The 25438-nt window shown below is 43.5% G+C and overlaps 1 protein-coding gene across 12 annotated transcripts in view; it reads left to right on the forward strand.

Annotated features, from left to right (window-relative positions):
- HDAC4 (histone deacetylase 4) overlaps positions 1 to 25438 on the forward strand; it is a 459989-nt gene that overhangs the window by 304547 nt on the left and 130004 nt on the right. For all 12 annotated transcript variants that reach the window (XM_027823219.2, XM_043525826.1, XM_043525825.1 and 9 more), the window contains one exon: positions 2260 to 2381. In XM_027823219.2, the coding sequence (XP_027679020.1) occupies positions 2260 to 2381 (122 nt within the window). The remainder of the gene's footprint in view (positions 1 to 2259; positions 2382 to 25438) is intronic.

The following is a 25438-nucleotide window of genomic DNA, read 5'->3' on the forward strand; positions in this document are numbered from 1 at the left end:
AAGAATGCAGCTCAGCCCTCAAGTTCCAGCAAGGACATGTCTGCTGCTTCTGGGCCATGTAGCAGCTTGCCTTTTTGGTAACACAGAACACCAGATTACATTTTTGATGTCTCCAAGGGTGGCTCAGGACAGTTTGTGCCCAGCACAAACAGTCTGAACAAACAGGTGTCTACCCAGTCGTGTCCTGCAGTCGCTTACCTGATGGAAGGATCCTTTCAAGGTTTGTGTAGGAATCCCAAAATCCAGAATCCCCCTATTGTCATGATAATATCAGATACTTCCCTCTTGGGAGGGTGAGCACATATGGGTCCACACGCTGCCCAAAGCAAATGGTCAAAGCAAAAGCAAGACTTGCCTGTCAATCTGCTGGAGTTAAGGGCGGTCAGAAATGCTTGCCTCCACTTTCTTCCCCTAATCAAAAACAAGTCATTCAAGATCAGGACAGACAACATAGCTTGTGTATATATCAGTAGTCAGGGTGGAGCACATTTGCATATCTGCAAAGTGATAAAGCTTTGGAATTGGTGCATAGCTAGTCCGATTGCCATTTCGGTTTTTTATGTCCCATGTAGACAAAACACTATGGCATACTACCACAGCAGACTGTTTTCCCTAAATTACAAATGAGAATTGAACTCTTGAGTCTTTAAGAAAATATTTCTAGCTGGGGGGGTTTCCAGAGGTTGACTTTTTCACCACTGCAGCCAACACAAAGTGCAGAATATTCTGTTCCAAAGGAGAACTCAATCCAGAACCTCTAGGAGACACCTTTCTCATTATATGGACAAGGAATCTTTTTATTTATTTATTTTTTGGTATGTATATCCACCAACTCCATTGCTTTTAAAGATTCTCAGCAAGATCAAGTCAGACCAAGGCGGGATCACTTTGATTGCACCAGCCTGGCCAAGACGAGTTTGGTTTCCTTACCTCATCAGACTCTCCTCTCGTCCTCTGTAGAGACTCCTGATCAGTTCTTTACTGTTGTATCAGAATACAGGGAGAAAACTTCTCCCCAGTCTGAACATTCTGTAACTCCAAGCATGATTCCTCAGTGGTTCTTGGGACTAGACGCATCCTGTTCATCAGAAGTAAAACGTGCTCTTAAATAGCAGCAAGGAATCTACAAGACATACTTTCCTTCAGAAATGGAGAAGGTATCATCTTTGATGTAACCGCTGTCCTCTTTCACCTATTCAGTTGTCTTTCCACAATCTTGGATTACCTGTTGAAATTGAAGACATCAGGTCTATATGAGTTCCATCAAGGTTTGCTTAGCGTCTATTCACCTTCCAGTTTTCTTTCCTAAGCCACGTCAGACTACACAGGAAGCCATCTTCCATATATTGGTTGTTAAAAGGGCATTAGCTTTTTACTTGGACAGAACCAGAGCTTTCAGGAAGTTCCCTAGACTGTTTCTATTGCAGATAGGTCTAGGGGATTCACTGTCTCCATGCAGAGACTGTCTAAGGAGATCTCTGGATGTATTATTACTTGGTATGGCTTGGCTGATGCTCAACCTCCCCTATGAGTGACTGCACGTTCTACTAGATTACAGTCAAGATCCGTAGCCCTACTCAAGAATGTTCCAGTTGCTGAAATCTGCAGCGTAGACCATGGTGCATGCTTTTTCCAGCCATTATGCTTTGATTCACATTGCTAAATTGGATGCTGCAGTTTGGTAACATAGTCCTCTCCTTAGTGCTGGACTCTGTTCTGAACCTCCCGCCTTCTTAAAGCGGTTACTACTCAGAAGTCACCTGAAATGGAGCACCTACAGGGACTCTACTCAAAGAAGGAGAGGTTACTCACCTTTTGCAGTAACTGGAGTTCTTCTAGGTGTGTCCCCCTATAGGTGATCCACTATCTGCCCTCCTTCCCCTCTGCTTTGGAGTTTTTGTGTGGGAAGAAACTCAGGGTGGTTTACCCATGCAGTCCTATATAGCCTCGTTGCAGGGCATGAGGATGTGTAGGGCACATTTGCAAGCCAAATGGGAACTGCTACCAAAAATCTTTGCGCAGAGGCAGAGGTGCACACCTGAAGTTGAGCACCTGCAGGGGGTCACATCTCAAAGAACTCTAGTTACTTCACAAGTTGAGTAACCCTCTTTTTGTCTGACCACATTGTCCAGGGTTAACTCTCACTGCTTTGAATGTCAGTACAGGATCCTTTAATATAAACAGAGAAGATTAATCTATACTATCTCCCCTTACACTTAACTTTTGTAAAGTTTCCACTTTCTCCTCCTTCCTATATAGGAAAACTCAGCACAGTTCTCTTGACCAGAGTTCCCCCCCACAAAGTGGAGTATCAGGCACCTACAATCACCCTGTACTGGGGATGTACGATTCCAAAGATGACTTTCCACTCCGAAAAACAGGTAAATCCAATATGAATTTTCTGTCTTGCACCCTAAATATCTTTACTGTGGCAGTCTGTCCTTTTGTAAAAGGAGTAAATGTTAACTAAAATCATGGGTGATGTTTTTAACATGTAATCCTTTTTTATAAACACCTCTACCCCTGTAGCAGCGTAGAATGAATGAAAAGTGTTTAGTATTTAGTTTGGCCAGGCAGAAATTTATTAAGAATTATAAAAACTTCACATGGAAGCCTAATTTAATGACATTTGTGAGTTTGTCATCCTCACAAGTGCAAAATTAAAATAGATTTGTCTTTGGTCAATAAGTGTTTCATTAAACGAGAAAAATGCATATTTCTTAATACTATTTTAAGGGCTTTTTTGTTGTGTGTATAATATTATGCAAAAAAAAATCATCTCTGCCAGTCAAAGCATGAGGATTTACAGTAAAGTTACTGGCTCATACCTGTGTATGGTTGTTTCTGAGCTGTGCTATTCCCTATGCTTTGATTGAGGGGCCAGTTATTTCTCAGCTATATATTATGCAAATATCTGTTTTGATTGGCTACTCTCATCAACTCCACATCACATGGAACCTTCGCTTCTAACTTCAACAGCCTAAAACTCTCTGAATAAATACACCCTGATGGGCTCCCCTTGATTTCACTTACAGCCATGTTGGGAAGGACTGAGCACACAGTACTGCGTCTATAAAGTACCTTTTAAATAGGGAACTTTAAAATTACCCATTTAATTTTAAACTTCCCTATTTAAAAGTGCTCTTTTTGATTTTTTTGAGGGGAAAGGAAAAGGGGAGAAAGCTCATGCTTTAGGATTTCAGCAGGCCACCTGCAAGGGTCAGGAAGGGATTTTTCTCCCCCCCCGAACCCCCCAATTATATCCTTTTCCAGTGAAGCATCAGAGTTGGCCACAGCCGGAGATGGGACATTAGACAGGGAGGACCAGGACTCTGAGGTGGGACCGAGCATTCTCTCTCTGAGGTGCTTGGCAGGCTGGTTCTTGTTCACATGCTCAGGGTCTTAACTGATCACCAGGTGTATCATCAGGAAGGAATTCTCCCCTACCTCAGATTGGCAGTGATCTTGAGGGTGTTTTGCCTTCCTCTGCAGCATGTGGGCTCAAATCACTTTCCAAAATTATCTGGGTATGTTTCACTTAATCATCTCAAGCACTGTTGCACCTCTATCCCTCGTGTTCTCTGCCTGTTGCACGTAATAGTCTAGTTTCCTGTGGGCTGTAAAACTTCGGTCTCAGTTCAGTAGTGATGGCCTGTGATACAATGGTGGTCAAACTAGATGATCTGGTGGTCCCTTCTGGCTGTAAACTCTGACTCTAAAAGCAGAGGTGCATTTGGACAAAGGATTTGCTTACAGAACTCACTTTGGCTTCTTTTGAAAACTGCCAGCCTACATGGCTATTTCTCTAACTGTATACCGTGCAAATCCTTGCACTCTGATTGGCTAACAGCCACCAGCCAAAAATGTGCAGTGATTTCCATAATCGTGTTATGATTGTTTTACCGTAACCATGTTGCAAATATGTAAATCTCTGTACTCTGATTACTGAACTCTGTGATCTGATTAGCTGCCATACTTCAGTTGCTGTTCACCTGCAACGGACTGCCCTAGGATGACCAGATAGCAAGTGTGAAAAATCGGGTTGTCGTGGGAAGCAATAGACACCTATATAAGAAAAAGCCGTGAATATCGGGACTGTCCCTATAAAATCAGGACATTTGGTCACCCTAGACTGCCCCCCCCCCCACTAGTGAATTGTAGTGCCCTTACTGGGATGCCTTTATTTATATGGTATGATCATGACAAGTTTTAAGTAAAGTGCCATTACAGCAGGGGCGGGCAAACTTTTTGGCCTGAGTGCCCCATCGAGTTTCGGAAATTGTATGGAGGGCCGTTTAGGGGTGACACTGCCTTTCCAAACTGCCAGGTGTGGCTCAGACCCCACCCCGGATCCCCCCCACCCCCACTTCTCGCCTCCTGATGCACCCTCCCCCCGGACTCCTGCTCCATCCAACCCCCGTTCCCTGACATGCGCCCCCTTCCCTCCCCGGACTCCTGCTCCATCCACCCCTGCTCCCTGTCCCCTGACTGCCCAAGGAACCCTCACCCCGACTGCCCACTGCCACCCCATCCAACCCCTCCTCTCATTCCTGATTGGCCCCCCCCCGGGACCCATGCCCCATCCAACCACCCCTTCTCCCTGACCGCCCGAGGAACCCCTGCCCCTGACTGCCCCCCGCCACCCCATCCAACCCCCCCTCTCCTTCCTGACTGCCCCTCCCGCCCCCCCCCCCCGGAACCTCTGCCACATCCAACCACCCGTTCTCCCCGTCCCAGTATAGGTGTTAATTGTGCCTCAGTTAGCTTCCCCGTTTGGAGCCAAAATAGTCTGAAGTTTCAAGATGCGGAATGCTGTCTTAATAGTGTTGAGCTACAGTTCTCTTAGGATGAAATGGTCCTAAAGTTGCACAGGTGTTTGGTATTCAGTTAGCATAAGTGCAGTAAATCAAGCTGGATCTCTGGCTCATCCCTACAATTTTCATGTTTTGTTGAAAAATCTAAGTTTGGTCCTTCTGGACACCACACTCATATCCACAGGGCTTCTGGATTCATTTTTCTGTCACAATTAGGGCAAGAGCAGACCGAAAAGAAGACCTAATTTTACCAGATCTGTTCTGCATTATTTATTCTTGCTGCAGTTAGTACTGCATGAGCCAGCAGAGAGAAGAGAGTGTGAGTGGATTGTATTCTTTGAACTCAGCAGTAGAACTCTTTACTAAGTTCCAATCAGTCACACCCATGCAAACCCACTGAAAGTTAAAGGGGTGACACAGGTGAGACAACTGAGAGCTTCATATAGCCTATTGAACTTTTATTACAGATACTATATGAGAAGGAACATTTTAGCTTGACTTGGAGTCCGGGATGAGTATGCAAGTCTGGGAGAAATTAAAAAGAAAAACTTTATTATGTAAATCAATGAGAGAGAATAAATATTAAACATCTTATGCTGTTTTTTCAGTCATTTCTCAGAGCAGAACCACACTTCAAGGCAATCGTACAATAAATCTGTATCTGCTCTGCTACTGTGGAAGACTTTGACTTAGATGCTATTTGTGTTTCCAAATTCATCCTGTTCCTCTGACATTTATAGTGAGCTTTGGGAAATCCTCTCTGTATGTCCTGTTTTCTCTTCAGTTAGGCTCTATTTAAAGATTGTGTCTGTGAAGATGTATGGGTGTCTGTCCTTTGTGTTTTCAGTGCACCATTTTCGTGACATACGGAAGGTTAACTAAAAGTTTGGGACTAACATACAGATGTTTTTTCTTGCAAAAGTGTTGCCTAAAAAACTAGTTTATAGATGGAGTGTCCAATTATATTCTAACACCTTACTGTATCTAACATAGTCTCTGCCTGCAGTGTTCTTAGTCACTTTTTTCAGTCATTTAAACTGTTGTTTTTGTAAAGCCCTACAGCATTGGAATTTTAATGCAAATCATGTATAATAAATCAGTATGACAGCTTTCACTCTATTTGGCACTTATTGTTCTGTACACCATAGAACTTTAGAACCATATTTTTGTCAGCTAATTACATTATATTTTTTGCACATTACTCTGACATAAATAAACTGCTTTCATCTTGTGTAGCTGGAAAAAAGTTTCTCACTTCGTAGTTTCAAACAAGTTTTATCACAAAAGAAGCAGAAAGAGGGAAAGGCCAAAGAAAATAAATGTTAGGATAAAGAATACCAGTTTTAACATTACTAGTTCTGTGATTATAAAAACGATGCAACACTGACAAACATACAAATTTACAGAGATAAGTATTAGCAATCAACAGGAGGAGTGAGGAGAAACAACCTAATACCCAGCTACAAGTGAAAGAATCAGACCCCAAATGAGAGGAAAGAACTCGACTTGCTTTCATAGATGGAAGTAAGAGGTGGAAAAATGGGACTGCTCAGATTTCTGCCTAAATGTGGAAAAATGTTGGTGATCCACTTGGTCTTAGAGTACTCATGGAATGGAGTCAATACTGTGATATTTTTGTCCGTGCTTATTCAGCTTTACCATTTCCATTGTGTTCTTTGTGCCCTGATATGCCCAGAATAAAGAGAAAAGCTGTAAATTTTCATTTATTTCTAGAAGCCTTGATTAGAGGCCCACAGAGGGGCTGTTATCAAACACAAAGAGGGCGTAGAGAAGCTGGATATTAGGCATAGGTGTGACAAATACATGAACAATTGACCAAAATAACGGAAACTCTCTTTGGGTGTAGCCTGTACATGAGCATCAAGACCCTTTACTAACTGCAGCCCTTCCAGGAAAGAGGAGACAAGCTTAGGTTAATTGCTTAGACCCAACCAAAGAGGATGTAGATCTACATAGGATTTAATCTGGATTTCTCTCATGGAATTAGAAATAGAGCATGTCTTAAGGGCTGTGAGTCTTTGAATAGCAATTTTAGTCTGCCTCCGCAAAATCAGTTGTATGACTTTTTTCTTATGCAGGCAAATAATTAAATATTGGTGTTTTTTCCTGTGCTATGTGATCAGGCAGTGCTATGTTTGCAAGAATAAGTGGGTAGTCATACCATACACAGTAGGCATAATGGCATATGTGAGGAAAGGGGTGAGACGGAACAGGTTTTGTGCATTAATTTCACCATCTTCTCCATGTTCCTGTATTTTTCCTTGTATAAAACTGGGTTAATTTTGTTCTGTTACATTTGGTTCAATCTACTATGAGCGTTTTTGTACAGTTAGATCTTTTGAGATCAGGATTATTAAGGAGTAGGAGCAGAGAAAGGCATTGAGGAGATATTTCAGTTTTTGTCTCATTTTCCATTAAAGATGCCAGTTGTGTTATCATGATCATGATGTGATCCAGGTGGCTCTGGAGTCCATGTAGTTCTATCAACAAGTGTTAAATTTAATTTGATGGTTCCTATTAGAACCTTCTCTATTGGTACCCACAGGACAAGTAGTGGTGTGAAGCATGTCAAAGGTCATTTTTCTAACATAACATCTCTAAAATAAGGTTTAAAATTTGGCAAGGCAATTTTGCCTTTTTCCCTAAAGCTACAAAGAACATTCCATTTGATCTTGAGTCAGATAGTCAGCTGATGTGAACTGGCCCAGCTACATTTAACTCATATTTCCAATTTTACCATAGGAATGTACTGATCTTTTTGAGAAGTTCTAAGAGGAATTTAGGGGCAGATAGTAGAAGCAATTTGACTGAATGGGAAGGGGTTACCAGTTTAGCTCAAATATATGACTCAGCCAGCTGCTAGTAATGTCATTCCATTCAGTGAGGTCATGATGACATCAGTGGCAAGAAATGCTCAAAATTAGTTTTACACACTTGGGAAGGGTCAAGTTTATCTGGAGGCTGAGATACTTAAATCCCTTCAGGGCATTAGGGAAGAGGATCTAGCTACTTCCTATGAAGTCTTCATGTCAGTAGTGAGAATCATGCCTCAAAACTTGGACACCTTCATCTTGAAACCGTATTGAAAATCATAATCCTCTGAGATGTGAAAGAATCGAAATACCCACTGTAGAACTTGTATGGAAGAAGGGCGTTCAAAGCTAATTTGTTCTTTTCTGTCAGTCTTACTCTTATGGCAAAAGATACACTCAGATGAAGCAAGCCAGAGGTTCTGATGTGGAGATGATTTTCCTTCTGTTCAGTACTGGGCAACTGTGCCTACCACCCTATTTGAGCTGAAAAAAGGCAAAGCAGGAGCCATTTGTTAGCAAAGAAATACTAGTGTCTGTGAATAATTCAAAAATCCGTGTTTGAAAAGCTACCCTCCACTCCATGCCTGCACGCAGAGCATAGTTAAAAAAAGATATGACCACAGTCATGACCCAGTCAGATGCCTTTTCTGCATTGAGTAATAGGTTCGAGATACAGTTGCCGGGTACTTAAAAATGTGTCTTCCTTTATGAGAGATTCTAACATTTCTAGTAGTATTCCTCATTTTTCTAATGGACTTTCAGCTAGAATTAGTGGAATATTTCAAAATGGTATGTAGTTTAAAGGTGCCCACTGTAGGATCCACCTTCAGCCAGGTCTGGTGGGGAATATTTAACCATTGACTTACATTGTCAGCTCTGTGACAACCTCATGATTGATCATTTTTGGCATCAGTCCTGCCAGTCAACCTGAGAGTAATTTAGAATTAGATTCATTGGTCCCAACGCAGAAAGACCATTTTGATCATCTAGTCTGACCTTCTGTATAACACAAGCCATAGAACTTCCCCAAAATAATTCTTATAGCAGATCTTTTAAGAAAACCATCCAATCTTGATTTTAAAATTGCCAGTGATGGAGAATCCACCATGACCATTATCTGTGACCAGAGAGTAGGTCAGGTCTAGCGGTTGGGCAGGAGTCAATCTTAGTGGTCAGTGCAGGGGTCAGAGCTGGAGACAGTGTCAAGGGTAAGGCATAGGAGCAGGGAACTGGAGTAAGGCAGGAAAGAAGAATCATACGAGCCAGAGAGCAGAATGGCAGCTGGAGCGCAGCGTCAAATGGTGTAGAGACCAGAGCTATTAATAATCTGTGCCACATGATCTGCACCACCAGAAAACAATGATTTAGACATTGGTTAGAATAAAGATTTTACCTTTAGTCTGGGGTGACAATCCTAGAACTTGTGAAATAAAAAAAATTATGGGGGGAGGGATAGCTCAGTGGTTTGAGCATTGGCCTGCTAAATACAGGGTTGTGAATTCAATTCTTGAGGGGGCCATTTAGGGATCTGGGGCAAAAATTGGGGATTGCTCCTGCTTTGAGCAGGGGGTTAGACTAGATGACCTCCTGAGGTCCCTTCCAACCCTGATATTCTACGATTCTGTGAAAGCAGGAACTGGGAGTAGACCAGAGTTTGAGATAGAGGGGCAGGGACCAGGAGCAGGGAGGAATGTAGGAGTCAGGTAAGCAAGAGGGGTCTGTAGCAGCAGCCAGTCAGGGATTCCTGTCGTTGCTTGAACAACTTCCTGAGTTACTTCCCGGTTTATATAGAGTTCCTCAGCCTATTGGGGGTGCTGGATGTTTCCCCCAATCGGGAGCTTCAGGGGCAGGACTGTCTGTGAGCTACCACTTTGCTGGTTTCCTTCTCTGGTTACTCAGGTGAGCTGCTGGTTCCTGGTCATGGCGTGAACACTGTCTGGGGACCCCCTGGGGCCAGGTTCAAGGCCCACAATCCCTAAGACCCTTAGTAAATTGTTCCAATGATGATTACTCTCTCAATTAAAAAATTCACACTTTTTTTCCCATTTTGAATTTATCTAGTATCAGGGGGTAGTCGTGTTAGTCTATATCCAGAAAAACAACAAGGAGTCCGGTGGCACCTTAAAGACTAACAGATTTATTTGGGCATAAGCTTTTAGACGCATCTGAAGAAGTGGTTTTTTTTGCCCATGAAAGCTTATACCCAAATAAATCTGTTAGTCTTTAAGGTGCCACCGGACTCCTTGTTGTTTTTATGAATTTATCTAGTTTCAACTTCCAACCATTGGATCATGTAATACCATTCTCTGCCAGACTGAAGAGCCATTATTAAATATTTGTTCCCAGTGTAGCTATTTATAGACTGTGATCAAGTCACCCCTTAACCTTCTCTTTGTTAAGCTAAATAGACTGAGCTCTTTGAGTCTATCACTGTACGGCAGGTTTTCTAATCCTTTAGTTGATCTCACAGCTCTTTTCTGAACCCTTTCCAATTTATCAACATCCTTCTTGAATTGTGTGCACCACAGCTGAACTCAGTATTGCAGCAGCAGTTACATCAGTGCCAAATAGAGATGTAAAATAACCTCTCTACTCCTATCTGAGATTCCCCTACTTATACATCCCAGAATCACATTAGGTCTTTTGACCACAGCATCACACTGGGAGTGCATGTTCAGGTGATTTTTAGAGTCACTGCTTCCCAGCCCCCCATCCTGTAAGTATGGACTACATTCTTTGTTCCTAGATATATACATTTATGCTTAGCCATATTAAAATGCATGTTAAAATTGTTGCCTTGCACCCAGTTTATCAAGTAACCCAGATCACTCTGAATAAATGACCTGTAGGCACCTGTTTTGAGTAGTATGATGGGACATAAAGAAAAGGAGTACTTGTGGCTCCTTAGAGACTAACCAATTTATTTGAGCATAAGCTTTCGTGAGCTACAGCTCACATCCGATGAAGTGAGCTGTAGCTCACGAAAGCTTATGCTCAGATAAATTGGTTAGTCTCTAAGGTGCCACAAGTACTCCTTTTTTTTTTGCGAATACAGACTAACACGGCTGTTACTCTGAAACCTATGATGGGACAGTAGCTAGCAAGGAGGAGTCTACAAAACCCTGTTCAGCTGGAAGAAAGAGTTCCTTCTGTTGGAGTAAAGAAAGTCACTCCTTGTAGTGATAAACATCAATCAGGTCTGTTCTTTTGTGAGACTGGATCTGTTCATTGTAGGACTGTTGGGTCTATCCATGGAGAATGTTAAAATCATCCTATAAAATAATTTTCCGTTAGGAAAAAGCTATAATCAAGAGAAACATACAGTTGAAAAAATAGAGTAGTGGACATATTGGATGCATACATTTGTCCTAAAACCCGCAAGCTAACATTCACAGCTAACAGAATTTGTCTGTGTTACTGATTTCAGCTACAAATTGGTCGTTTTCCTTACTGATAGGAAAACTCTCCTTTTATTTGTATATGAAGAGCAATATAGTTCTCCCATCCATCCACTATCTAGTTTGGAGTGTTGCAAGAGGTTTCTAGTTTTTCATTTGGAAAAAAATATTCTGGATTCTCAATTTATCTTGAAAACCAGGGCATCTAATTTTCACTGCGTCTGAAACCCCCAAATACAGTTCTTAGGGTGAGAACTGGCTCCTTCCTGTTTTTTCTAGCTACTCCCCATCTCTCCCACAATTTTTATTTAAAACCTCTCCTCTCCCACCCCACCCTTCTGAGCAATCATCAACAGACCCTTCTCTTCCCCCCTCCCCGACCTTCCTCAGTCTCTCACTGTGACTTTGATGCTTGAATTTATTTTTCTCTCTGTTCCATCCCAGCCATCATCTTGGCTTTAACCCATTAAAATCTAGGATTTTTACCATGAAAATAAATACTTTGTCCTGTTTGGTTTAGAAAATTCTAAAGAACCTGTAGAACATGTGGCATCCCATCAAATATTAGAGCCCTACACCTCACAAAGGTTACTTTAAATATTAAAATTTAATTTCAAAATTGAGCAAATTGTCACCTTGTCTTCTCCCAAACACTGCTGCTTCCTCCATCTCTCCATTTCTTAATTCCCTGTCAATACTGAAAACTCTCCCTTTCTCCTGCCAGTCAGACACCTTGAGTCTCAGTCCTTCCATGATGTGAATCTCAGAGTTTCTTTGACTTGGCTGCCTCTGTCAGACCTCTACTTCCCTCCCTTACCTCCTCCCCCTCCATCAACTCTCTAGTTCTGTTCTCTCTCCTGCATGTGACACCTTTGCTCTCCTTAGACTACCCCCTTTTGCCCATAACAAATTCTGGCTGTTGTCACTGGGTGTCTTGACCCTTTAAATGAAGCAGGTCCAGCTCCCCTGTGCCATTATAAGTGCTCCCAGCTTGGCCAGTTAAGAGGGCAGTGGATTACCTGGGACTGTAAGGGATCAGGGAGTACCAAAGAAGGAAGCTGTGGGAGAAGGCTGAAGGCAGCAGATGGGGTTGCCTGCTGACTTACAAGCCAGAGAGCCAAACCTGAGAGCTGGAGAGGGATGAAAGCAAGGGAGCAATGGAGGGGCTAACCCGCTGATGTCTCCATGCTTGTAGGAGGTTGCTGAAGGAAGGCTTGCGACAGGAGAGCAACAAGTTTGCCAGCTGACATTCCCAAGCCAGAGTGAGTGCCAGAAAGGGCTGAGGCAGAACAACAGAGGGCTGTGAACTGCTGATATGTGTCCATTCGGGAGAGCTGGAGCAAGAGGGCTGAGGGCTATGGAAGCAGTGGAAAGGCATGCCTGCTGGCCTGTCTGAGAGGAGAGGTTAACAGAACAGGGAGAGTGATGGGTGCTCCTCTGGGGAGGAGGAACTCACAGCACAAAGGCTGCAGGGGTTCCCGCTGGGGAAAGCAGAGCTGCACTCTGTCTGGTAGGGCTGGGGTGGTCGTCTTGGCAGAAGAATGGGAGAGGACCAAAGAAGAGCCCAGGTATGATGAAGATGGAGTGTGGCGTATGTTGTCGGTGAACTAGACGTCATGGGATTTTAAGGACTATGTTTTGGGGCTTTTTTTTAACAGATTATTTGATTTTTTTTTATGTAATAAACTATCCCTAAGCAGTAGTATTATAAAGGCGGGAGAAACTGTCATGGACTCCTTAGGTCCCCAAGAGGTGAAGTGGGATAGTAACCCTGGTATTAGGGCACCAGACTCAAGGTGGTGGTTGGGGTCAAGGGCGAATCATCTGCACTGTTCCCTTACCTTCACTTGCTCCATTATGACTCTCACTGGCTAAGTGCCTCTGGAAGGCCCATGACTGTGCTGATGTCCAGTTAACTCTGGTGCTGATTCTTAGTGTCCTCTGCTATCCAGGATTTTACCAATTGCTCTAAGAACTGGCACCATTTGTTGTGCCAGTTTCCCCTCACTTGGCAATTCTTCCAACTCTAGTCCCACACATCTCAGCCTTCGAGAGAATAAGAGACCCTGACTGTGTCTACCCCCTTCTAAATGATGATCCCTCGAATGAATCCTTCTCCACTGCTCCCTATTGTCCTCAGTCTTCCCGTGGCTTCTTGTTCCTTTCCACAGCCTTCAAGTAGTCTTATCTCTGGTCCTAAAGAAGTCCTCCACTTTATCACCCTGTGCCTTGAGAATTCTGTCCCATCCCACTAGCTTGTTTTTCTGCCAACTCTTTGCTTGGTCACTTTCATCTGCCACCTGACCTTTCTGCTCTGACACTGTCCTCGTGTACTAAGAACTCCTGTAGTGGCTCTTTCCGTGCTCATTCTTCTCTACCATGTCACTGTCTTCATCAAGAGGATTCACCCCCTTTTTCTCCTTGGGTTTCTGTGTCTCCAGACCACATTTTAAGGTGTTCTGGATAAGTCTGCTGTTGGATAGAGAAGAACCCTGAAGAGCACAGAATAAACTGCAGATGATTAATTTATTTCACTCAGCTATGGGAGTAGTCCTTAAACAGGGAATAGCAGTTGCCAGGAGTGGGAATTCTTTTGCACCACAAAGCCGATTTTTTTTTTAAACTAACAAAATAAATCTGCAAAAAAATTGTTTCTGATTTACAATAAGAGTTATTTTATATGAGTAATTGATACTACACTAGCACATCATCATCCAAAGTACAGATATTGGTCCTCTTTGTACATCAGTATTGATGTTCCTTTTTGGCAACACAGTACAATGTATACAAGTACCGTTGAATTTTTTCTTTGACTTTCTGGTGCACAGATATTCTATTTAAAAAACAAAAAACCCATTGCCAAGAATGTTAAGTTGCTTGGGGAAAAGAACTCAAAGTATGATGTAAACAAAGGGAAGGGAAAGTTGGAGTGCATCCTAACTAAAGATCTTTATTAATATCTAAAGCCGTGCAAGTGAGCTTTCAGACTTTTGGCACCAATAAAAATGCTTCCTTTAATTGTATTTGTAAGTCAAAACTGCCATATCATGCCTTTCAGCTTTTATTAAATTTGATTAAAATTTCTTAGTTGAAATACAAAGTCCATCACAGTGCAGTTATTATTACAAGAACTGGTATCCAAACATATAATCTTTGATATAGGTGGAGTGACATAAGAGGCTGAGAGAACACAGCTTGACTCTTTTATTCCAGATTAAATGTTCAGTGCTGGCAATTTGACTTGTACACTGACAAATTTTAATATGGTGTCATTCAGAGAATAAATATGTAACCACAGTAGGTTATTTTCAGTGTCACTTTTCTGTCTTTTTCAATAACTTCAGGTGCATCATGACATCTTGGGCAATGGATTCTTTTATATTCTTTTGTGCACTTCACATATTTTAAAATTAAGACATAAGCATAACATTGTTTTCCTTTTTAAACAAACAAGGTCAGATCCCTATATAAACTGGTATCGCCTCAGGAAAAACTCAGATTAAGGGCATGAATAATTTCTAAAGAAGAGTTCCTGCAAAACTCAGTTTGTGAAACAGTAAATACTAATAGCCTGTCATTGGTACATCCTATCTCCCAAAGTCCTGTTCTAATGTATTTTGTAGGGCTAGATCGATCTGTTACTGTTTCTTGGCCATTGGTTTCTGCGTGAAATTGTTCTACTATCAGACTCCTTGGAGATGCAGTTTATCATTACTTGTGCCCTGTTCTCAGTCTTGCTGCTAGGTACATTTTACAGTACTAACTCAAATCCAGTCTCATTTTGTAACTGAAAAGTGAATAGTTTAGTGCTCTCACGACTTTTTTTTCTTTCATTGTGTAATAATCCTTGTCTAAGAATTTAATAGCAACTCCTTTTCCCCATTCGTTGAGGTTCCTTTCTGAGGGTCTGAGTGCACAGGTCCTGCTCACAGCTGTTGAGAAAAGAGTAGTGATGTTTTCCTAAAATGAGGGTGACTCTCATTCAGATTTAGTATAGCTGCTGAGGTGCCATGCACTGAGCTAAAACAATTGCTGCCTATTGTAGTGAAGTCTCAGAATATCCACTGACAGCTAATCTTTGATTGTTTTTGCTAGGCCTGAGGTTTGGTGGTCTCTTGTAACCTCTCCCACATCCATTGCAATATGTCAGAAACTCTCTTGTATTTGTTGAAGTTTTGTTCTTCAGGTTTACATGATTAGGGATATAGGTTCCCACTTACTACTATTCCTATATCCAGATTCTTTTGCTTTTGCCTTTCATGTTGTCCCTTGACTTTTGAGAAGTTTGAATACTATGAAATGTCCTGCTTTGTCCTGAAATGCGCACACAGAGACTTTTCTTAAGAGACTGAGGAAGAGAAATGGTGTTACTGTTCGGTATATGTGAAAAGACCCTATTTTTTTCTTGTGGATTGTCCATCCTGCAAGGTGCCAACCATCCTTTGTCAGGCACTGCGTATCCTGAACTTACATTGACTTCTATGGGAACTGAGAATGGTTAGCATCTCACCAGACTGAGCTCTACAGTAACTACAGTATTGTGGGCCCAATGCTGCAAGATGCTAAATGCATTTAATTTTTGCTGAAATTCAGCAGTTCTGGAGGGACTCAGCACCTCATTAGGAGCAAGTCAGCTGATAAAAAATAAGTCCTTGAAATCTGTTAACAGTAAAAATTGTCTTTGTCTAGGTATCTGTATTTGAGCCTTTCCCAAAAGTGAGCAAATCAATATAATCTCAGGGTTCGTTCCAGTTAATCATCAGAGGTGTCCCCTCCAACATCATTAGTATAAAAATGGTTATAAAAACAAAATAAAGAAATGGGCACTTGTCCACTCTTTCCAGTAAAGACTGACTGGAGAGCCTGACTCCTAACAGGAAAGGTATACCTAGACCAACTTCCCATCAGTCCAAAGCTAGGACTATGAAAATGGCTGCCATTACAAACTATAGTTTATAGCCTGTACAAATTTACTGGGTTGCCAGGTGTCAGGTTTTTGAATGCCCAGTCCAAAGGGGACCTGTGCAATGTCTGACTGGACACCAAAAGTCCAGTTACCTCAGAAACCACAATCGGCCTCTGCCACCCAGAGGGCAGGAAGAGCAGCTGCTGCTGGAGGAGGAAGGATCCTGACAGTGCATGGCACTTGAGGAGTGGTGCCAGCAGCAGATCCTCCCACCCCAGCTCTGCAGACGGCAGGTGAGTCCTGGGGGAGGGAGGAGTAAGCGACAGAGGGGCCTCTAGTGTTCGGCTTTGAAAAAATGGAAAATTGTTAACCCTACATACAACTCTTTTGGATCTCAGAGAGAGGCTGGCTAGGAACTACCAAGAACCATCATTACCCTTGACCACTGAGGGGTGAGAGAGAAGTGCCAGCCCAATCCAGCTCATGGGACTCCAACTTCAGATGCTAAAGCCAGAGTACACAGAATGGGCTTTCTTGTATAAACCCTATACCAGTTCCCTTCCTTCCCCTCAGCATGAGGCGCCTCTTCTCTGTCATACACGCATCACAGCCAAACTGAGAACAGTACTGGCTCAGCAGAGTTATTCTCACAGGTAGGCATAGAGTGTTACAGGACTCTACATATATCAGTTTGTAATTTGGTCTATTGGCTAACCAGGGAGTCTTGGAGTCTGTAGGCCTGGGATCTTTCCCAACAATGCTCATAAATTACTTGTCCATGTTTACAAACCTCAGATTGCCACCGTTTCCCCATCCATCCATAAAGCAAACAAAGAAAGATAGGCTGATCTTTAATGTGCTGGTTACTTACATGCGTAAAAGGTAGAACTTTGGTACTAAATTTCCTAAGTCTCTTTAACACAGACGCACTTTTATAGAACACAATGAAGATGAACCTGAATGGTTTCTTTTCTAAGGTGCTGAGCGCCCATTGAGTTCAGTGGGAGGTATAGGTGCTCAAAGCCTCTGAAAACAAGGCCTCCTTCTCTAAAGATACCATCTGTCTCACTCCTGATTCTCTGCTCCACGGTGTGAGACAACTGAAATCTCCAAATTGTTGACATGTTGATTCCCTAAGGAGGGGTAGCAGGATAGAGTGTGAGCCCAGCCCACTGAGACTGACAGCTGCCCTTGGACTCTTCCAGTCAGATCCTCCTTAAGGTGGGGGGGTGGGAGGGAGGTAGGGGGGGGAGTGCACTTTCCCTATTATTACTCAGGTTCTTTGATCTGAACTGTTTTACTCATCTTTGGGGATTCTTTTCCATAGCCCAGTCTTCCAGTAACGTCCAGATTATTGAAAAATTACTTGTTAGTTTGCCTGCGTGCTTCAGTGCCTTTGCAGTGGTGCTGTGGTGCTTGTCACCAGCACTTGGGCATTTACTCTTCATGGCTTCACTATTTGTCCTGGTGCCTTAGCATCTATTTTTCAGTGCTCTGTGTCTTGATTTGGCTTTTCAGCAGTTCTGTGCTTACCTTGGCTTCTCAGCTAGTGCTGGGTCACTGCCAGTTGGTGGCTTGTGCTCCATCCTGCTGTTACTGCTGCTGCCTTTAGCGATTAAAAACAAAACCAAAAAACTCAAATCCCACAGCTTCAGAAGCTTGTGTAGATCCTCCTATGTTGCTTTAGGTAGCTGAGGCCTGAGAATGAAAATCTTGGCAGATGCCAGCTTCAGAGGAGCAAAACAACAGGTCAGTAATTTTCCTGAATTTGCTGATGTGGAGCCTGTCACAGGAAAGGACTGGCCCATGCACTCCACATGCTGACAATCGTATGGAATGTTTAAACTACTGAGCTGACCAATTTCTAAATAACAATGTAAAAGACATGTCTACTGTATTGACACACTGTTTTCTAAAGGGGAGAAGAATGCGGTCTTATAGATGCTCAGATCGTGTGGTGATGGATGCAGGATAAGAAAATGCATACTTGTAATAGAACAACTATCTCCTACTGAATAGCACTCATTCCCATGTGCCTCCATGCATCAGGCAAGAGTCTGTGAGGGAGAACAGGAGGGGAACATGCCCAATAGCTACAGAGTGAAAAAAACTGTTTTTGTTTGTTTCTTTGATGTTGCAAGAACATGGGTAGGGTGGTATACTGCTAAACTGGTAGAATTGTGCTGAACACCTTGTGTTAAAAAGAAATTATATTTTGTCATTAATTAAAACACAGCATTCATCAAGAAACACATCGTATCTCTCTGAGCTGATTCTGATCCTTTGGATGTGTGAAGTGGCTTGTTTTATGACAAAGATTGTTTAGAGGAAAATAAAGTAGGTAGAAACCCCAACGTCGTGTGGGAGTATAATTTAGAGAAAGTCTTTGAGTTTTGTGCTACATTGAGTGTCACTCAAGTTTCAGAGAATCTTTGTTTTCTCACCCACATTGTATTTCCTGATGCTGACGTGATCCAAGTTCTGGTTCTCCTGCATTACATGCTTTGTACCACATATCCACACATTACTTCAGGGCATACTCTTCTAATGAGGGGTAGTCATCGACCTATTAAGACATCTGTATTTCCTGTACTAAGCGGGGAGGGGAATAGCCTTTGTGTGTGTGTATGTTACTAAAGGTAACTTCTTAAAATGCATAAAAATTGCCTAGTATTTTAGTTCTGTAGAACATCTATTCAGGTCAAACTGTAGAAATTCTAGACCATAGTAAAAGAAACCAAACAGCACGTTGGGGGTGTGGCTTGCTTTTAATATCTTCCCCCATGTCCTTTTAGAAAATCAACTCTAAAATGCATGTTAGGGATTTTCTTTTTTTAAAAAAATGCTACAGGCTTTAGCTGGAAATGCAGTCAAAGCTTGCTAATCACCTGCCATGGAGCCCTTCTCTCCTACCACCTGCTGACTTCTGTCCTAGCCCACCTACACTAGATTAAGAATCTGAATGAGGAGGCTTTAGTACACTCACTAGTTCAGCTTCCTCAGTCAGGAGCCACAGTAAAGCACTCCAGCCAGCTCTCTTGCACTTCTAAGTGCTACAGGGTGAGAGCGGGGGAGCCATAGCTTCCCTTTGATGTCCTGATGGAAAAGGAGCATGAATAGTGATGCACCAAAGGAAAGCTACTGTTTCCCCTCCCAGCCTACCACAGTGCTCCAAGGTGCTCAGGAAGCAGTTGAGTTATTTTGAAATAGCCCCTAGCTAAAGGAAGAACTAAGATCTGCCCTTACTTTCTTGACCTTATTGGATGAACTTTTGTTGGGGGAAGAAGGTAGCAGATGGGGAAAAGAGCAGTAGCTCTGAACTGCCTCTTCTGGCCCCCGTGATGAACCCAGCTGCCCTTTTTGCCCCTGGTGAGCTCCCACTTCGTATTCCAGAAATTAAATTGGGAGTATTGCTTATGTTAACTTAGATTTAATATTCCCCATGTTTTTCTTATAATAGTAGGTGGGAGTTGAAAAAGGGTCTTTTGGCCACCTATTGTAGCAGAAAGAGCAGTCTGGTTTTGTTTCTCAAAAGCACAACTGAAGATGTGGATGTATTCTGGGGAAGGGGAAATGTTATAGCCATTTTTTTCCAGTACTTCTACTTGCTATGACTCGAATCCCGATATGTGTATCCTGAAAACAAGTAAAAGTGTATTTAACAAAGTATCAAAACTGAATGTTAAGCGGAGATGTGATGTAAGCCTTCAGCAGTGGAACTGGTAAGCTTGGGTGTACTATTCCTTTGGAAGCAGCCGATCTGTGAGTACTGTGAGTGGGCAATGAAGCAGGGGCTGGACATTCCACGGAGACACTCAGAGGGCTCAGAGTTGGAATGAGTCAGTCGCTACTCTGTAGAGAGGCAGAAAGGCTTGTGCAGGCCTAGAGGAGAGCACTTGTGTTGCTTGTGGCCAGTGTAGTTGGGGAGCTGAACCCGAGCAGGCCCAGACAAGGCTTCCTTATATTAAGGGCAGGTGGTAGCCAGGTGCCACACAGTCCTGGGTATCCCTGGGAAGAGTCACAGCAAGACTGTGGTGTTTTTCTGTAACTGTAGGGGTGATGTCAGCACAAGAGCAGCAGCATCACTAGTTTAGGGCCTTTCCACATGTGAAGCTGTATGTTCTAGGCGTTCTCATGAAATGTCTGGGCAGTTACAAAGGAACTCCCCGCAGTATACTCCACTCTACTGCTGTTTTGATTTCTTCTACAGTCAGGCAAGCAAACTACAGCAAAGCTATAAAAGAAGAGTGAATAGCCTTTGTTCATCCTAAGATCAAAGCTTCTTTTGACCACTAATAAACATTTTGTCCTAACAAACCCCCAGCACAAGTCATTAATTAGATTTTAATTAGGATGAAGAGCCATACATAAAAATACAGAAGAAGCCCTTCCACACTGCTCTACCAAGCTGCCCATGCCAGCACAGAAAACAAGAGTTCCATTCCATTGTAGGTGTGTGTGTGCTCGCCACATGCACCGGTGCCGGAAGTTTATACCCTTAGTGGTATCCGTAGGGGACCGGCTCTGGTGCCCTCTGGAGTGGTACGCATATGCACCAGTATAAGGGATGCTGCCAATCCCCTCTCTCCCCCTCAGTTCCTTCTTAATGTTGGTGCTGGAACACTCCTCTTGCTCTAGCAAGTGGTTCTTATTCAGTGGTTCTTTGAACTTTTGTAAATAGTTGTAATTAGCGATAGTTAACAGCTCAGCTCATGAGACAGCTCATGGTGTCCGACACCATCAGGTGGTCCAGAAACATCTACACAGAGCACATCATGGGACACTCTGAGTACTAGGACGAGTAAACAAGACCACCGGTAAGGGAAATAACCCACTTCCTTCCCTGATAAACCAAGGGACGCCCCCCACCCATGTACCTATTCGCTATACCAATACTGACTTGGACTCTAAATACATTCTGTGGGTGACGTACCTGAGATCACTTATTCACTGACACGTTAAAACTCCAGCACCCCAATCTGTGTCTAAGCTGGTTATGTACTATGTATGTATCTTGTGAACTTTGTAATCGATACTTGTAATCTCACATAACTCGAGCCTGACCTCAGATGTACAGTACCTTCCTTCTTAAATTTGTGTAATCTTGATTTTAAACATTAGCTTTAATAAAAAAATTTTACTCTAGAGATGGATAGTCCCCTGAGGGACTTAGCCCAGGGATGAGGCATGCCCCGCTCCCCGGACTTCAAGCTGTGCGATCACTGTAAGAAGCCCAAAGAATCGTAGAATATCAGGGTTGGAAGGGACCTCAAGAAGTCATCTAGTCCAACCCCCTGCTCAAAGCAGGACCAATCCCCAACTAAATCACCCCAGCCAGGGCTTTGTCAAGCCTGACCTTAAAAACCTCTAAGGAAAGAGATTCCACCACTTCACTAGGTACCGCATTCCAGTGCTTCACCACCCTCCTAGTGAAAACGTTTTTCCTAATATCCAACCTAAATCTCTCCCACTGCAATTTGAGACCATTACTCCTCGTTCTGTCATCTGGTACCACTGAGAACAATCTAGATCCATCCTCTTTGGGACCCCCTTTCAGGTAGTTGAAAGCAGCTACCCCCTCATTTTTCTCTTCTGCAGTTCCCTCAGCCTCTCCTCATAAGTAATGTGCTCCAGCCCCCTAATCATTTTTGTTGCCCTCCCCTGGACTTTTTCCAATTTTTCCACATCCTTCTTGTAGTGTGGGGCCCAAAACTGGACACAATACTCCAGATGAGGCCTCACCAATGCCGAATAGAGGGGAATGATCACGTTCCTTGATCTGCTGGCAGTGCTCCTACTTATACAGCCCAAAATGCCGTTAGCCTTTTTGGCAACAAGGGCACACTGTTGACTCATATCCAGCTTCTCGTCCATTGTAACCCATAGGTCCTTTTCTGCAGAACTGCTGCCTAGTCGCTTGGTCCCTAGTCTGTAGCGGTGCATGGGATTCTTCCGTCCTAAGTGCAGGACTCTGCACTTGTTGAACCTCCTCAGATTTCTTTTGGCCCAATCCTCCAATTTGTGTAGGTCCCTCTGTATCCTATCTCTACCTTCCAGTGTATCTACCACTCCTCCCAGTTTAGTGTCATCTGCAAACTTGCTGAGGGTGCAGTCCACGCCATCCTCCAGATCATTAATGAAGATATTGAACAAAACCGGCCCCAGGACCGACCCTTGGGGCACTCCACTTGATACCGGCTGCCAACGAGACATGAAGCCATTGATCACTACCCATTGAGCCCGACGATCTAGCCATCTTTCTATCCACCTTATAGTCCATTTATCCAGCCCATACTACTTTAACTTGCTGGCAAGAATACTGTGGGAGACAGTGTCAAAAGCTTTGCTAAAGTCAAGGAATAACACGTCCACTGCTTTCCCCTCATTCACAGACAATTAGGTTCGTCAGGCATGACTTGCCCTTGGTGAATCCATGCTGACTGTTCCTGATCACTTTCCTCTCCTCTAAGTGCTTCAGAATTGATTCCTTGAGGACCTGCTCCATGATTTTTCCAGGGACTGAGGTGAGGCTGACTGGCCTGTAGTTCCCCGGATCTTCCTCCTTTCCTTTTTTAAAGATGGGCACTGCATTAGCCTTTTTCCAGTCATCTGGGACCTCCCCCAATTGCCATGAGTTTTCAAAGATAATGGCCAAAGGCTCTGCAAATCACATCCACCAACTCCTTTAGCACCCTCGGATGCAGTGCATCCAGCCCCATGGACATGTGCTTGTCCAGCTTTTCTAAATAGTCCTGAACCACTCCTTTCTCTACAGAAGGCTGGTCACCTCCTCCCCATACTGTGCTGCCCAGTGCAGTAGTCTGGGAGCTGCCCTCATTCGTGGAGAGGCAAAAATAGCATTGAGAATATTAGCTTTTTCCACATCTCTGTCACTAGGTTGCCTCCCTCATTCAGTAAGGGGCCCACACTTTCCTTGACCACCTTTTTGTTGCTAACATACCTGAAGAAACCCTTCTTGTCACTCTTCACACTTGGAGTTTCAGCTAGCAAGGGATGTTGTTTGGCCTTCCTGATTTCGCTGCATGCCTGAGCAATATTTTTACACTCCTCCCTGGTCATTTGTCCAATCTTCCTCTTCTTGTAAGCTTTTTTGTGTTTAAGATCAGCAAGGATTTCACTGTTAAGCCAAGCTGGTTGCCTGCCATATGTACTATTCTTTCTACACATCAGGATGGTTTGTTCCTACAATCAGGATTCTTTAAAATCAGTCCTCAATCAGGATTCTTTAAAATACAGCCAGCTCTCCTGGACTCCATGTTATTCTCCCAGGGGATCCTGCCCATGCCAATCAACAATCCACATCTTAGCTGTTTGAAGTGTCTGGGTGAGTCCCACATTAGCAAGAAGTGTCGCATTTGCAAGGGATTCAAGCCCTGGACCAAGAAGGAGAGAGACGTTGGACTCCGCATGCTCCTCATGAAATCAGCACTTGCCACAGCCTCGGAGCCGGCACATTTGGACTCAGTACTCAGTACTTTGGCATTGATAAGAAGCACCTCCTGGCACCGATGTCTCGCGGCATCGATCCACGTCACTGGTACCAGCCAAAAGGCACAGAAAGCACGCAGGAAGGGGGCACTCTCAGAGGACCCATGAGGGCAAGGATAAGGGAGAAGTTGAGCCTAGACTGGCTCGGACCATCTCGCCATCACAGGAGGGCAGCCAGGCGGCCACCTCACCTATTGGGTCTAGTCTGCCCCACAATCTGCCTCCTACTCCAGGGAGTGATAGAGGCACGCGGTACCTCATGGAGCCGTCCATCCTGGAAGCCTTTCAAGCAACAAAGGACATCTTCTCCCTCCCGGTGCCGCCTACTCCTCAGGAAGAGAGGCCCAAGGACCCCTCACTCCCAACCGTTTCTAGAGTAAAGCCTTTCATGGCACCCCTACAAAAGTCGGCCTTGCAGCATCGTACTCCTCCATCTCACTCACCAGGGCCATGCCAACAACCTCCGGAGTCACGCCTTAGACCACAGACCTGTGGCCACTCGGTGAGTTCCCGGCACAGAACGCCGGACTCCAGGCACCGATCCCTTGGATCCCGACATCAGTCACCAGACCCGCGGTACCGGAACCCCAGCAGCAGTCACCTGACAGACGCTGCTCCCTGGTTCATAAACGCCGCTCGCCAGAGCCTCCTCGGCGCTTTCCAGAGCTAGTCACCGGAGCGTCAAAGACAATCCCCATGCTCCCAGTCACAGTCGCTGGAGCCTGCACACCATCCTCAAAGCAGGTGGCATCGCTCCCTGGCTTATTACCAGGCCTATGGGCAGCACCACTGGTCGCCGGATATGTTAAATAGATTGAGCTCTTGGAAACTATCACTAGATGACATATTTAATCATTCCTGTTGGTCTTCTCTGAACCCTCTCCAATTTTTTAATACCCTTCTTGAGTTCTGTGTACCAGAACTGGATCTGGTATTGCACTGGTGCCAAATACAGAGGTAAAACAGCCTTTCTACTTCTACTCGAGATTATTTTGATTATACATCCCAGGATAGCATTTGCCCTTTGCCAAATTTATTGTAAAAGTCAGTATTACTTAGAAATACTAAAGAACTACCCTTAATATCTGTAAAGATAGGTATACTCCTGGCACATCTGTCTGATTATTTCTCTCATAAATGCGTTGTATGGGGAATATGAAAAATGCTAAATCTCTTATGCAAACGAGGCAGTATGTAGGGTTACTTCAGAAGCCCACTTTAAAATGAATAGTTTTACGGAGGTAAAACAGTGAGGCTGAAAGAAGCCAGATAGAACGTCTCAAGTCATACTGGGTCCTGTGGAAAAGCACATGATGGGTATCTTGTTTAGGAGACCCTATGGACTGGGGAAGCAGTTGTTCTATGTGTCTTAATTTCTTAAATTGTTAATTTACTCACAATATGTTTTCTCCCTCTCCTTGCCCATGGACTATGCTTTGACATAGCAGGAAGGCTTGTGTGCCCCCATAAAGGCAGTGGTGAAGGCCCTATGTTCCACATGCAATAGAGAGGCCTTAGAGAGAAGAGAGAACATATTACTCTTGGGGAAATTCTGCGTGAAAAAATTAAAAATTCTGCATATTTTATTTGTCAGAATAACACAATATAATCAAGCCACTTTAAATTATTTTGTTAATTTATTTAAACTACAGTACAGAAAAACGTCACTAACTATTCAGGACTTTCGAAACACATGAGTGTTAAGTTACAAATACTTGGTAACCAATATCCTGCATTCCAGTTATAATCCTCACTAGCTACTTTGGAGAGTGCTTGGTTCTGACTGTCCTGACATTTTATTCACCGCTTGATAAACATTTTATTTTCCCTCAAAGTCTTTTTTTTAAATGGGTAGGTAAAATAGATCCTGAATTGTAATCTACCCCATTGTGCCACTCAGGCACGGAAAAAAAGCGAAAGAGCACACAGATCTTCCTGGCTGAGGATTCCCTTACTGTCATTTACAATAAGGCTCCT

Source organism: Chelonia mydas, chromosome 11, assembly GCF_015237465.2.
Source record: "Chelonia mydas isolate rCheMyd1 chromosome 11, rCheMyd1.pri.v2, whole genome shotgun sequence".
NCBI lineage: Eukaryota > Metazoa > Chordata > Testudines > Cheloniidae > Chelonia > Chelonia mydas.